Source organism: Podarcis vaucheri, assembly GCF_965113315.1.
Source record: "Podarcis vaucheri genome assembly, chromosome: 13".
Classification (NCBI taxonomy): domain Eukaryota; kingdom Metazoa; phylum Chordata; class Lepidosauria; order Squamata; family Lacertidae; genus Podarcis; species Podarcis vaucheri.
The window spans coordinates 6,976,157-6,990,406 of NC_138751.1; the positions used below are offsets into that span (position 1 = coordinate 6,976,157).

The 14,250-nt window shown below is 51.6% G+C and overlaps 2 protein-coding genes and 1 long non-coding RNA gene across 6 annotated transcripts in view; 2 read left to right on the plus strand and 1 right to left on the minus strand.

Moving 5' to 3' along the window:
- Window positions 1–29: 29 nt before the first annotated feature.
- THTPA (thiamine triphosphatase) overlaps window positions 30–14,250 on the minus strand; it is a 61,620-nt gene continuing 47,399 nt past the window's right edge. For 2 of the 4 annotated variants that reach the window (XM_082197845.1, XM_082197844.1), the window contains exons 4-6: window positions 3,554–3,680; window positions 1,466–2,098; window positions 30–295 (exon numbers count right to left, since the gene is read on the minus strand). In XM_082197845.1, the coding sequence (XP_082053971.1) occupies window positions 159–295; window positions 1,466–2,098; window positions 3,554–3,680 (897 nt within the window). In that variant the 3' untranslated portion in view covers window positions 30–158. Of the gene's footprint in view, window positions 296–1,465; window positions 2,099–3,553; window positions 3,681–3,797; window positions 4,056–11,100; window positions 11,175–14,250 lie in introns of those variants that run through there. The other 2 variants (XM_082197846.1, XM_082197847.1) reach the window with 2 other exon arrangements.
- Window positions 4,123–5,639, plus strand: LOC309518164. Its single transcript, XR_014213379.1, has 2 exons — window positions 4,123–4,334; window positions 5,078–5,639. It is a non-coding gene; the product is annotated as an uncharacterized lncRNA (long non-coding RNA).
- The window catches only part of ZFHX2 (zinc finger homeobox 2), a 33,370-nt gene continuing 28,050 nt past the window's right edge, over window positions 8,931–14,250 (plus strand). Inside the window, exon 1 of the mRNA XM_082197459.1 lies at window positions 8,931–8,989. The gene's annotated coding sequence lies outside the window, so the exon portion shown is untranslated. The remainder of the gene's footprint in view (window positions 8,990–14,250) is intronic.

The window sequence follows — 14,250 nt, forward strand, 5'->3', positions numbered from 1 at the left end:
GCCATTCCAGATGTTGGGTGGAGTTGGATGGTTTGGCAGAGGGGGGAGAAAGGAGGGGTGGGTGGGAGGAACGTGGTCCAAATTGTCCTCTCGGCTCAGGTAGCGGACTTTCTCTCTTGCCCAAAGCGTAGCCCCCAGCCCCGTTTTTCCAGCCCCAGTCAGTTCCCCTCCTCATCCGTTGCAGCTCTCACTTTCCTCAGCGACCCAGCTCTCATGAGGGCCTCGTAGTGCGATGGTCTGAATTTATGCAGGTAGACAGACATCTTGCCAGGAATTGGGGATTTCATATCCAGGCCTGCCGGGGAGACCAGAAAGAGAGGAGAACGTTAGTTTGGCAACAGGGCGAGACCCGGAACTAAGCGTCAAGCAGTTCTCGTTTGTATTTTGTACTTTAAAAAAAATATTTTGAGGGGTGCTTAAGAAGAGGGAGAAAAGACTTGTTAATCAGCCCCCCCCCCAAAGTGAGGAGCCCCATCTCCAGTGTCCTACAGCCACGCAAGAAGCATGAAAACAGAGTTTTTTAGCCCCCGAGGATAGGCTCCTGGGGTCACTCTGCAGAAGGCGCACAAGGAGCTGTTCTGTATCCTGTGTGCAAGTTTATAGAATCACAGACTTGGAAGAGACCCTAAGGATCATCTAGTCCAACCCCAATTTGCAGCTGTCCCATACGGGGATTGAACCTGAAACCTTGGCGTTCTCAACACCATGCTCCAACAGACCGAGCTATCCAGGCTGATTCTGTTACGTACGAGGGAACCTCATGAAAAACACCACTCGAGCCACCCTGGAAGAAAGTTCCGGAGCACTCCAAATGGTCCGCCTGGGCCCAGAAAACAGCAGATCTAGCTTAGAAGGCAACATGCGGAGATCTGCACCCACTGTTGCGATGCACCCCCCGATTATAATTACAAGATTATGGTATGATCTTAGAAGCTGTGACTTTCACAGAGGGGACCCTGCATTTCTGAATCTGCCACTAAACTATCGTATTTTTCGCTCTATAAGACGCACCAGACCACAAGACGCACCTAGTTTTTGGAGGAGGAAAACAAGAAAAAAAATATTCTGAATCTCAGAAGCCAGAACAGCAAGAGGGATCGCTGCGCAGCGAAAGCAGCAATCCCTCTTGCTATTCTGGCTTCTGTGATAGCTGCGCAGCCTGCACTCGCTCCATAAGATGCACATACATTTCCCCTTACTTTTTAGGAGGGAAAAGGTGAGTCTTATAGAGCGAAAAATACAGTATTTGCGAGACCCTTAGGTGCTTTTGGAAGAGGATCGGACAAATTCGTGGAGCCACAATGGCTCTGCTGGGAGTTGTGAGTGGGGAGGGCACTGATGTTGCCCTATCTGTGGGCACCAATGGGTGGCATTTGATGGGCCACTGAGAACAGGAAGCCGGGCTAGAGGGCACTTCCTGGGCTTAAGAGGGCACTTCCTGGGTCAAAATAGCCAAACTCCTCACCCAGCCGACTTCCCAGCTCCTGTATCCTCTCCAGAGCCTCTGGAACTTCCTGCTCCCGCAAAACCATTGCCTCTACCTCTCCCACGGCATAGCCAAAGTCCATCTCGTCGAGATCAACCGCCAGGCGGAGGCTAGCCAGGCGGTATTTGCACCGCCGGGTAACGAAGCTGGCAAACTCCTGCAGATTCAGCTCCTCCACGGCTCTGGCCACGTCGCTCTGCCAACCCGCGGCCGGGTCCACGCCCAGCAGGCCACAGACGCGGGCCACGATGTCTCGGGGGCAGGTCACTTCCTGGTATTGCGTAGCCAGGTGCGTCCTGCCAGCTCCCCCTACTGGCTGAGGCGGGTGCTGCGGCTCGTGGCTCCAGGCTGGCGGTTCCGGAAGGTTCTGCTGCCCCCGGCTAGTGGTGGCGCCCTCTAGTGGCCGCAGGGGGGATTTCAGCTCCCAGCCCGCCCCTTCGCGCTGCCGGAGCCAATGATCTGCTAGCGTGAGGCGCCAATCGGGAACATCGTAGTACCGGTCACGGAAGGAGACGCTGGCTTCCGGCAGCGCCCCCAGCGCCTCCAGCTTCTGCACGGCATCAGGCCCGAAAAGGAACTTCTGCTCCACCTCAATGGAGCCCGAGGCGGAATCTGTACAAGGGAGCAGGAGCGAATTAATTCTGATGCAGCCTATAACTATGTACATAAATATAAAAATCCGATTTCCCCACCCCACACATTCCCTGACATAATTCTGCATTGGCCCCATCCTGATTGGAACGCTTAATTTTTGAAATGCTTTTCTAAAGTAGGAGACAGAAAATAAACCCCAGGCTCAAGTCTTACCTACTCCCTTGACTTGAAAAAATTTTTTCAGCCCGGAGGTTTTGGGGAAGAGGGGGAAGTCATCGCTTGCCAAGCAAAGGCACTCGGGCAGCCACCCTCTTAATGGGTGCCCTAAGCCCCGATTTTTAATTAATTAATTTTCTAAACAGCGGCCGGCTGGTCAAAATCTGCATTATTACATTTATAACCCCATTGAGTAGAAATTAGCCGACTGCTCTTTACCCTGGCCTTTGACACAGAACAGAAATTTTAGGATCTCCTCCTCCCCATTCTTGTGCCAGTACCGTAATTTGTTTTAAGCATCTTTTAATGCTATATTTTGTTCAATTTATTGCCTGCCTTTCACCTGAAGTTCCCAGGGCGGGTTACAACAAGGTAATCCCTATGCTACTCCTCCTCCCCAAGTAGCCTCAAGTAGGACTCTTTACATTCTATGCACTTTTAACTCTGGGGGCTCTTTTTTTCTTTTCTTTTTTTAATCTATTTCTCAGCAATTGCACAGAGCCATAACTATGGGGTCCTAATGAATGTGACATAGATTAGGGTCCTGCACAGGGCCAAATTTAGGTTTGATGAGGCCCTCAGCTACTGAAGGTAATGGAGCCCTTTATATGTCCAGCTGCGCTTTGTCAGCAACAAATTGTCGTTGTTTTTTGTGTTGAATATTGCTGTATGTAGGTTTTATTTTATTTGTTTTTTAACTTATATTTTGGAAATGTACATCCAGTTGTTTTTTCCTTTAAATTTTTCAAGGTTCCCCAAGAGAGTGGGGCCCTAATATATACAGCGGTACCTCGGGTTACATACGCTTCAGGTTACAGACGCTTCTGGTTACAGACTCCGCTAACCCATAACTCAGGTTAAGAACTTTGCTTAAGGATGAGAACAGAAATCGTGTGGCGGCAGCGGGAGGCCCCATTAGCTAAAGTGGTGCTTCAGGTTAAGAACAGTTTCAGGTTAAGTACGAACCTCCCGAATGAATTAAGTACTTAATCCGAGGTACCACTGTAGTTTGTTTAGCTTCTATGGCATTGGTCCTGCAGCATGCCTTAATCTGGCCCCGCTTGGGGTGGCTGTCAGATTATCCCCCCCAAAAAAACAATACCCACCTTGCACCCCGCATTCTCCCTCCCCAATGGCCTCTGCCTTTGCCCCACACCGCCCCCTACCGACGCCCTCCACTGCCAGCCGACTGCAGGTCGCGCAGCAGCAGCAGCGCCCCCTGGCGGCGGGGGTTTCCCCTCGGCGCCTCCGACTGACCTTTCCCGGCCGGGGAGTCCGGAGACTCCGCCGCCTCCTCCTCGCCGCCATCGGAGCCCGACGCCATGTCGACGCGGGCAAAGAGGATCGCCGGCGAGAAGAATGCACAGAAAGCGAGAAAAATGCGCTGCAAAAATAACGCAAAGAAGTGAATCAATGCACTTTGCGATGCATATTTTTTTAATTTAAATTTTTAATTTAAAGCATGCAAAATAATAATAATAATAAAATAAAAGTAAATCACAAATGGAGGAAGAGGGAGAGTGGCAAGGAGGCAGAAGCCAGCTGCTGGTGGGTGGCGCAAAGGCGCCTGGGAGTTGTAGTTTCCCCGCCCCTTCCTCCAGGCCGGCGAGCAGGTGCTTTCGCCGCTCGGCTGCTCCCTCCTTCCTTCTCCTTTTCCCTTTCTCTCTCTCTCTCTCTCCGCGCTCTGTTTTTTTTATTCCTCTCCCCCTGCGCCTGTCTCGCTCCCTCGATCACGGTTGCCACGGCAACAGGAAAGCTGCAATTAAGAACAGCGGGGGGGGGGGAGTGCATTGCCAAAGAGGGAGGGGGCGCGCGCTTAACCCCTTCCAGGCAGGGCCCCGGACGCCTGGGTTCCCCAGGAAGGATGATGGGGAAGAGAGGCAACGCTGGGTTCCGTCTGCAGCCCTGGAAGAAATTCCTTTTTTTCTTCTTCTTCGTTTCTCTCCCTTTAATTTCTACTATATATTGCGTCCTGCCCACTCTGAAACGGAACTCTTCAAAGTGACTAATAATAATTAATTCAAAAAAGCAAGTTTCGGTGGGTTTTGGTTTTTTTTTAATTGCTCCGTTAGATGAATGGATTGAACAATATTTGCTCGGCTAGGAAAAAAAGGTGTTGCCAGCTGCAGATTTGAAAAGATTCGTGTCTCATTGGGGTGATGGGCTTTTTATTAAAAAAATATTTGTATTTTCTCCTGGCAAGGAGGAGTTGACATGGAAGCAGGTAGTGCTGATTAGGAGGTAAACTTCAGGAGATGAATCCTGACACCTTGGACCGGAAACTGAGAAGCAAATCTACCTGCACTGAAATATTTCCCAGCATTTGGTACACCTTTCCTATAAAGGGCATGTCTGTGCGTCGTAAAAAGGCTTCATCACCCAAACCCCATTATCCCCAAATATCCCAAGGAATTCCAGGCAGGCAGGTGTACCACACAGACAGAAGTAGCCAAAGAATCGCTACACAACATGGATGGTTTTATTTCCTCTTCACTTCATTGAAACTAGTCAAATAGACAGAATAGCTTTGGAGAAGCTAAGCTGTCTGGGAGATCTGCCAGGGACCCCAACTTCTGTTGGGGAAACAGCAGAGATAGAATGGGGTGCTAAAATTTCACAATGGCAGGAAAAGATCATAACATCATTCAGAAGAACGGCCCAAGGTCATCTGGCCTTTAGGTTTTATTTATCCCCCCTCCCCAATTTTGTTAAGGTTTTTAATAACACGATACAATTTTCAAAAAACTAAATAAATAAAAACCAGTTTTTGTCCTCCTTTAGGTTTTCCAGGAAACTCAGGGGCAGTTCAATGGCTCCTTTGGCAAAAGTAGACTAGCAAGGTGGATTATGTCGAAATCATATCAAGCACTGACATCCCATAACGAGCAGGAAGGATTATGTGAAATTGACAGGAGATGGAACCGAACAGGCCCAGGAAAGCCTGTATTTCCCACCCTTTCAAAATACAAGGAAATTCAAATGCTGTTCAAACATTCCTTTTGTAAATAAAAGTGTCTCCCAAGACTGCCTTTCCAGACTAGATGGCCAGATCTGTTTTTGAATTAAATCGAGAATGTCCTTAGGTCTGTTCCTTTGTAAGTAGAGGCAATTAATTGTTTTAAGACTTTTACGCGTAATTAAGAGTCAGGGGTGGCTCCCTGGCTGTGAAAAGTATTAAAACCAGCACCTGTGACATTGAGCTACCTTTCTTTTTCCTGTAAGATTGGTCCAGCTAGCGGTCACTATAATATCTCATTTATTAAAGGGCTTTTGCTATTAGCCTGATCACTGTCTGTTTATTTCAAGTAAATTTTTCACCTGGGAACAAACCAGAGCCAGCCAATTTTTGCATGTTGGAGTCTTTATGAAATTTGCAAGATTTGTATAATTCTTTTTTTAAAAAAATGGCATAATGTTTTTAAAAGGGTTGTAAGTCAACAATGTGTTGTAAGCGACCAACAAGTCTAGTTCAGAATACTAATAATTAAAAAAAAAATGAATTTCTTAGCTTCTAAGCTGTGAGAAGACTCTTTCTTGAACACAGCAATCCAGTGAAGGCACATGGCTCCCTCCCCCAACCGAAGAATCCTAGGAATTGTGGTTTGTTAAGGGTGCTGGGAACCATAGCTCGGGGAGGGGTGAACTACAGTTCCCAGAATTCTTTGGGGTGGGAATGTACACTAAAGATATGAGGTGGGTGTGACTTTAACCAGCTATTCCTTTGGAGATTACCTTAAAGGAGGCATTCTGTGTTTTCTCTTCAGTTGGGATGACCCCTCTTGTTGTAAAGATGATGAAAACAAAGAAAATCAAGTTCAGGGTTTTCAGAAACGCCCAGATGCAAATGTATGCTAATTTAATCGATAACTTATTTGATTAATCGGCTCCAGCTCATATGATTAAGCAATTAAAAATGCCTCTAATTGGGTTGCAGCCTTAAATAATGATGGATGGCAGGAACAAAGCGCTGCGCTTATACGACACCAACTTCTAATGCTTTCTTAAAGAGTTGGGAAGATCACACCAGAGTGCTCTGAGTGGGGAATGTCCTAAGAGCATGGGTAGGCAAACTAAGGCCTGGGGGCCGGATCCGGCCCAATCGCCTTCTAAATCCGGCTTGCAGGCGGTCTGGGAATCAGTTTGTTTTTACATGAGTAGAATGTGCCCTTTTATTTAAAATGCATCTCTGGGTTCTTTGTGGGGCCTGCCTGGTGTTTTTACACAAGTAGAATGTGTGCTTTTATTTAAAATACATCTCTCGGTTATTTATGGGGCATAGAAATTGGTTCTCCCACCCCCTCCAAAATATAGTCCGGCCCCCCACAAGGTCTGAGGGACAGTGGACCGGCCCCCTGCTGAAAAGGTTTGCTGACCCTTGTCTAAGAGCCTAGATATTCCCTGATCTGAATTTCCCATGCAGCAAAGCCAGTCCAGTAAGATGAATGGGGGGCAGTCATTGCCCCCCCCTCACTGAAGGCAGCCTCCATCTCCCTGCCTTCCTACGACCAGTCTTGCAGGTGGCTCTGGCTATCACCTTTGTCCGTGTACACCGCAAAACTAATTTGTCGGCTCTCTGGCGCCACCTAATGTTGGCCTCCCTGCCTTCTGCCCTACCAGCAATGTCTGTCACTGGATCACAGGACCTGGCTGGACGCAAAAGAGGTCTGGGCTCTCAAATCCTTGTGTGTGTGTGTGGGAGTTTGGGTAGATGACACTATGGCTCTTGGCATTCTTCTACGCACAGTTTAAAGTGAAGAAATCCCTCTCCTCTTTTGCCCTGGAGACCCCTGAAGAGGGCGGGAATCCCGGGCTCAGCGCTACGGGTGGACAGAAGACCCCCAAGGGAAAAGACCACCCTGGGGATGGGCAGGCCATGCAAAATCATTGCCCTTTGCAGAATGAGAAGATTATTGACCGGCCTTGCAGAGATGCTGTAAAGCAATCGCCTTGCTGAGAAATAAATGAAATTATTTATTGGGGTGTATCTCATCTATAATAATGATGATGGGGTGGGCCGCAGCTCAGTGATGAACCACTTATTATTCACGATGTGACGTCCGAGATTCTGTTCCTCCATTACCAGCCAAAAGGATCGGGTGATGCTGAAAGCTCTTCTCGGTCCCAGAGACACTAGGCGAAGTGGATGACTCATTGTGCCTGGTATAAGAAATCAGGACAGCAGAAGACTCTGGACCACAGCAAAGGCTCTTCCTGGTAAGGTTTCCTCTTCTTGCAGAGGCCAACCCAATGAAGCCTGGAAGCAGGAAACCGAGCGCCACAGCGCTCTGATCAAGGGGGGTTGGCGCGACCAGTGGCGTAGCGTGGGTTGTCAGCACCCGGGGCAAGGCAAGTAATTTGCGCCCCCTAACCCGTGGATTTGCGCCCCCTAACCCGTGGATTTGCCCCCCCTAACCCTAACCCCCAGTTGTTGCGCCCGGTGTGGCCGGCCCCCCCTGCACCCCCACGCTACGCCACTGGGCGCGACTTCCCTGTGAAGAAAGGTTGCAGCGCCTGCGACTTTGGAGTTTGCAGAAAAAGGCATGTCAGGGGTGATAGAAGTTTATAAAATTATGCTTTGCATGGAGAAAGGTTTCTCTCCCTTTCTCACTAGATGTCGTGGTCATGCCAGGAAGCTGAAGATTCGGGACAGGTTAAAACAAACTCCTTCTTCACACAGCAGATGGTTAGCCGGTGGAACTCCCTGCCACAGGAGGCCACTGACTTGAATGGCTTTAAAAGAGGCTTGGACAAATTCGTGGAGGAGGAGAGGGCAGTCGATGGCTACTAGCCACAAAGGCTGTGTGCTCTGGCAGCAATACCAGTCCTTGGAAACCTCCGAAGGGGAAAGGGCAATTGTGTCCAGATCCCACTTGTTGGTGTTCGCCAAGCATCCGGCCACTGGAGACCAGGCTGCTGCACTAGGCTGGGTCCTTGCGGCCTGATCTGACCTCTTCCCTTCTCACTCTGCACTACACCGGCCGGCCTCGCAGGGTCGTTGTGCGGAGCGCAACAAAGCCGCCAAGAAGCAGCCTTGCTTTGGAAAGGCACAAAGGCAAATCCGAGCAGCCAGCGAGAGGACGATGCTGACGCCGGCGGCTGCTGCTGCTGGAGCCTTGACCTTGCCGGCTCCGGAGGCGGGGGAGGGACTACATTTCCCATGATGCTCGGCTGCACCTGCCGGCTGGCTCCTCCCCTCCGGTGCGTGGCTGTATGTATGTATGTGTGTGTGTGTGCCTGCGTGTAGCTGTGTGTGTGTGTGTGGCTGCGGGGAGGCGGGGGGCGAGCGCGGGGCTGAATTGATTATTCCATTGTGTTGGAAGGCAGCCGCCAGGTCCGCGGAGCGAGGGAACGAGGCAGGCGGGGAGGCGGACGAGTGTAAATCAATGGGGAAGCCCCGGCGCGGCGAACCCCATCGATTTTTGCCTGCCTGAGCCGGAGCGAGGAGGAGAGAGGCGCCGAGGAGGAGAGAGCCAGCCAGCCAGCCAGCAGCCAAGCCGGCCGGCCGGGCAGCAGCCAGACGGAGCCGCGCTGACAACTGCGCCGAGGGAGAGCCCTGCCTCGCCTGCGCGCCCCTTCCCCGATCCAGCCGGGCCGCCCCCTCCCCGCCTGCCCGCCCGCCCGCCACCCCACCCCGCCCGGCGGCCGAGAGCGTCAGCGGCGCCGGCTGGTCCCCCTCTCTCTTCCCGCGGAGGTGTAAGTGGCATCGATTTCCTATCCCTCGCTCCGAGCCAGCGAGCGCGTAAGCGGGGAGAGAGGCGAGCCGAGAAGGCGGGAGGAGGATCGGGGAAGGGGAGAAGGAGAAGGAGGAGGAGGAGGAGGAGGAGAAGAGGAGCAGCGGCGGCAGGAGGAGGAAGAGGGAGGAGAAGGAAAGGAGCAAGCAGCGCGGCGCGCCGGAGCGCCGAAGGGGGCAGCAGCAGAGGCAGAGGCAGCCGCCCGGAGGCGGGGATGGAGAGGGGCTGCCGGGCTGGAGCGCGCCGGGCTGGCCGGCCGGAGGAAGGAGGGAAGGAAGGAAGGAAGGGAGGGAGGGAGGGCGCAGGGCCGGGCAGGGGAGCGCGGAAGGCGGCGGCGGAGGCGCAGGGCGAGGCGGGCAGGAGGGAGGATGGATGGCGAGCAGGGGGGGACGGACGGCGGAACAATGTGCGGGCGGAGGCGGCGGAAGGGAGAGCCGGGCGGGCGAAGCAGGAAGGGGAACCGGGCGCCGGGGGTTCCCGGGATGGAGAGGGAGCCTCATGGAGGAATGACAAGCCGGGCGAAGCGGAGAGGCGAGGGGGGCCGCTTCTGAATGTGACAGCAGAATAGGGGGGGAGAGAGAGGAGGAGGCTGGGCGCGCTCCCGCGTCCCCTTCTTGTTCGGAGTCTTAATCCTGCCTCCTCCCTAATAAAGGATGGAGAGAGGAGGGCTCCCTCCCCAAAACTGAAGCGGTTTTGTAGGGGGGGGGCAGTGAGGAAGAAGTGGTTTTTTGGAGTGGGGGTGGGAAGAAAGGGACGGTGTATTTTCTCCCCCCCCGCCCCAAAAAAGCAGGGGTGTGTGTTGGGTCTCCCACCAGCGTCCCCAAATCGCCACCATCTCAGGGCGGGGGAGTTGTTAAGAGTCCTCTTTTGGGACCCCCCCCCGGCCAGCACTTCTTTCCATTCCCCCACCCACCTTCCTTTTCCTCCAGACCACCTTTCCCTCTCTGTCTCTCTTCCCTTCTTCCTTGCCACACTCTTTCTTCCCCTCCTACCCTTTCCTCTCCCTCTCAAAGGAGGCGATTGCATCTCCCCTCCCTCCCCTGAGCCTTTCATTCATCACACATCCCTTTCTCCAATTATTGTCTTCCTCTCCCTCCTTCCCTCCTTCGCCAGCCTCCCTCCATCCCCTTCCCTTCTCCCACCCTCCTTTCTCTGCCACCTCCCGGCTCCTTCCACCTGTCCCATCCAGCGCCATAAAACACCCTTGGGTGCACAGCGACCCCCACCCACCCCGTAATCCCCCCCTCTCTCCTCCTTCTCCCCCTGGCTTGGCCTTCTGACCCCTCGCTTCGGATCCGACCCTTCTCCCCGTGTCCCTGGCTCAGACCTCTGACAGGAGTGATGGAAGGACCCGCCAAGGCCGCCTGGCAGAGGTGTGCAAGCCGGGAGTGTATTTGGGCAGCTCATATTTTCCAGTCAGCGACAGATTGTCGACACGACGCTCCGTTAGCAACTCATTTAATTGATTTTACAATCTTTCTTCCTTCCCTGCCTCCCTCGCCTTCTGCCTTCGCTCGCTCTGTGGCGCTTAGTGCTATTACCTCGCTTGCCCGTATCTCTCTCTCCCGCAACTGTCACTGAATTTGGTCTTTTATGGGATGGGCATTTGAAACTGGAACAGAAAGTTAAAAGCAGGGTTGGGCTGCCAATTGCTGGACCAGAACTCCTGGGTTCTCCAGAAGTGGGGGAGCCGGATTGACAAAGAGCAAGAATAGGTGATTTCTCTAAAGGGGTTCTCCTGGATTAAAATGTCTGGAAGGAACCAAAACATTTCTCTGCACCCGTCTGCCCCACCTACCAGTTCCAACATATATTTGGTGTGTTTCTGTTCTGTATATGTGCATTTGAGTTCAAGACTTAATGCTGTGCCCTCTAATCTGGTTCCCTTCCCCTCTCCATCCCATAAATAGGGGGGCACTCAGTGGCAAGCAAAATGCACTTTGCCCATGTTCAGAAGCACCCTGGTCTTTGCTTTCAGCATATATGCTGGTCCTGGCGTTTGGTGGCATGAAGGTTGCAGTCCTAGCCCCCACTTACCTGGGAATAAGCACCCTTCAATTCAGTAGGACTTACTTCTTTGCAAGACATATGTCAGGGTTGTCCTCGTGGGTGTGTATCCTATGTTTCCGTGGCTGTTTTGTCGAGCGCTTTTTAAAAAATGCACAAAAGCGCTTTATGGTTCGTCAGTCCTGTTTGCCCTTATGACATCCCTGTGTGATGGGTCACTGCTATTCCCATTTTGTAGATAGGGAGACTGAGGCTTGAGAGAGGGGGTGACTTGCTCAGAGTAACATGAGCTGAGAGACTGCTTCTTAGGTTCCCCAAGGTCCAAGTTCACCAGAAATTAATTTGTGGTGCGTCTTTTGTGTTCCAGTGTGATTTTAAAACCAAGTCTCTTGATTTGAATGCCCCAGGCAAATTTTAAATTCTAGTTAAGTCTTGGGACGGGAGCAAGATGTGTAAATATATATGTGTGTGTTTGTGCGTATTGGTTTTGTTGAGATTATGTGGATCTTGCCGCTTTTATTGACAAGTGTTTTTCAGAGTTGAATTTTGTAAGTGACATTTGCACATGTTTGGAATCCAAAAAGGGTTTTGAAACGTTTGCCAAGTTTTCTAAACGGTGTGAAATTTCATTTCCGCTCTCGATTCATGCCTCCCCACCACCACCTCGGGCTATGTTTTTCGAATGCTCCCTGATTTCTGAAAGTCATTCCAGGGATTTCAGCTGTGATACTGGCATGTTGGACAGATAGACAGGACTCAGTGGGGCTGTGCTTTGGGAAAGAAATCTGTGTTGAGGTGTGTGTGTGTTTGTGTGTGTATATTATATTAATACACACCAAGCCCCACAGGGCAGGGGTCCTTGCATCTTCATGCCCTGTAGATCCCTCCTCCCACTTTCGAGTCTCAGGTTTTGTGTTTGAAACATGACTCCTTCAGGATCATCACCTGCCCACGCAGGCTTTTGAGTTTTATTTCTTCCTTTCATTTGCAAGAGCACAGTTTGCATACGTTCCACACTGCCATGCCAGGGCGAGGTTAGAGGTGACCACGACTGCCGGGGAATGGCAGGCGACGCACACCGCAAAATTAAAAAAAGATAAAACAAAATAAAGCTGTCCGGCTTGCGCTGCCAAGCCCTTTCAAAGCCACAACCCAAGGAAAAAACCATTCCCGTCCTCCCAGCCCGCAAAAAAATTGAAAACGCAGCCAAGAGACACTTCAGTCTGGCAAAGTGTGTGAAGCAGCACCAAGCATGCGAGTCTCCCCCCCCCCTCAAGAAAACAGCGAACGGGTTGTGCAAAAGCTGGCCTGTGTCAGAAACGGTTTGCTTCTAACGCTAGATGTGTCAGAGTTCAAAGTGTGTTGCTCATTTGTAATTGATAGCGGACTTCTGTTTTGCGTTTACAATGGACTTGGGGAAAAAACAACAAGCCTGCGAGGCGGTCCCCTCACATTCTTGCTTTTCATTTGAGGAGCACAGACTTTCTGGAGGTCTCTGGGCAGGGCTTGAGGCCTGGAACCTGGCCTCTCGCTTCCCCCTCGGACCCTCCACTGCCTTGGCTCACCAAAGCTTCTCAAAGCCCCATCTCAGTTCCTAAAAGGCTTGTGGGCTGGCTCAAGGTTGAAGGCAGAGTGTTGGTTCTCCACACCCTGGTCTGCCCTGATCTCTCGCCCCGGAAGATTTCCCAGAGGGTTTGGCCTACATTTCGGCAAGCTAATAAACAAACGAGGCACTCTGCATGTGGCCAGAGGCGCTCTCCCTCTCTTGTAAAAAATAAATGAATCATTACATGCTCCATTGAAGGATTTGTTCCGAGGCTGACTCGGATGAAGCCCCAGGAACGGTTAAAATCCCACACTAGTCAATAAATCAATCCCATGCAGACATCTCACAAACTACCAGCGAGGCCGACTCTGTCACACAGTGCATAATTAACTTACGGAAGCTCGTTGCTTGCGGTGCAGCGCATGGTCGCAGGCTCTGATTCCTTGAAAAGGGGATTAGACTAATTCGCAGGGGAGAGGGTGTGCGGTTTCTTCTTGCCGTCCCAGCTGAATTGAACCTCCATATATAGAGGCAGCTTACCTAGGAATTGGGATGCGGATGGCGCTGTGGGTTAAACCACAGAGCCTAGGGCTTGCTGATCAGAAGGTTAGTGGTTTGAATCCCCGCGACGGGGTGAGCTCCCGTTGCTCGGTCCCAGCTTCTGCCGATCTAGCATGAAGTGCAAGTAGATAAATAGGTACTGCTCCGGTGGGAAGGTAAACGGCGTTTCCGTGCGCTGCTCTGGTTCGCCAGAAGTGGCTTAGTCATGCTGGCCACATGACCCGGAAGCTGCACCCCGGCTCCCTCGGCCAATAAAGCGATATGAGCACTGCAACCCCAGAGTTGTCCATGACTGGACCTAACGGTCAGGGGTCCCTTTACCCTTTACCTAGGAATTACCAGAATCTGGGGTCAAACAACGCGAGAAGGTTGGTGCTGTCATGCCTGGGAATCCCCAGTTACCTGGCCACTCAGGTTACATGGCTGTTTGGTTCCAGGGAATGACACCTCGAGCACCAGTACAGGGGCACATGGAAAGTAGAACCAAATAGCTGCGCCAGGTTTGTGCGCAGCCAGCATGCGCCTCACCCCACAAAATGGCAGCGCATCGAGCCTCTGGCTAAATGGAAGGAAAGGCAGAGCTCGGTTCTCCCATTAAAGATCTGGTGGTAGAGCCAATTGCCCAGGCCGTTGCCTGCTGGGTGAAATCTGGAGCTGGAGAAAGTGGGGTCATGTCACTAGCCCTCAAGAGCCAACAGGATCAGATAGTTCAAAAGCACACAATACACGTTATTCTTTGTAAAGATGCCTTTGGCGCCTTTAGACACCTGTGAGGAGGATGTGGAAGAGGGGACCAAAAGTAGGAGTTAATCAAGGACGCATCGTGGGCATGCATCTAGATTTCGGTAATCTCTGCAATCTCTCTCTCCCTCAGAGAATCCTGTGAACTGTGCTTTGTTCAGGGTGCTGGGAATTGTAGTTCTGGGAGAGGAAAACTACAGTTCCCAGGATTCTTTGCAAGAAGTCGTGTGCTTTAAACCAGGCATAGGCAAACCCGGTCCTCCAGATGTTTTGGGACTACAACTCCCATAATCCCCAGCTAACAGGACCAGTGGTCAGGGATGATGGGAGTTGTAGTCCCAAAACATCTGGCCTGCTTAAAACAAATG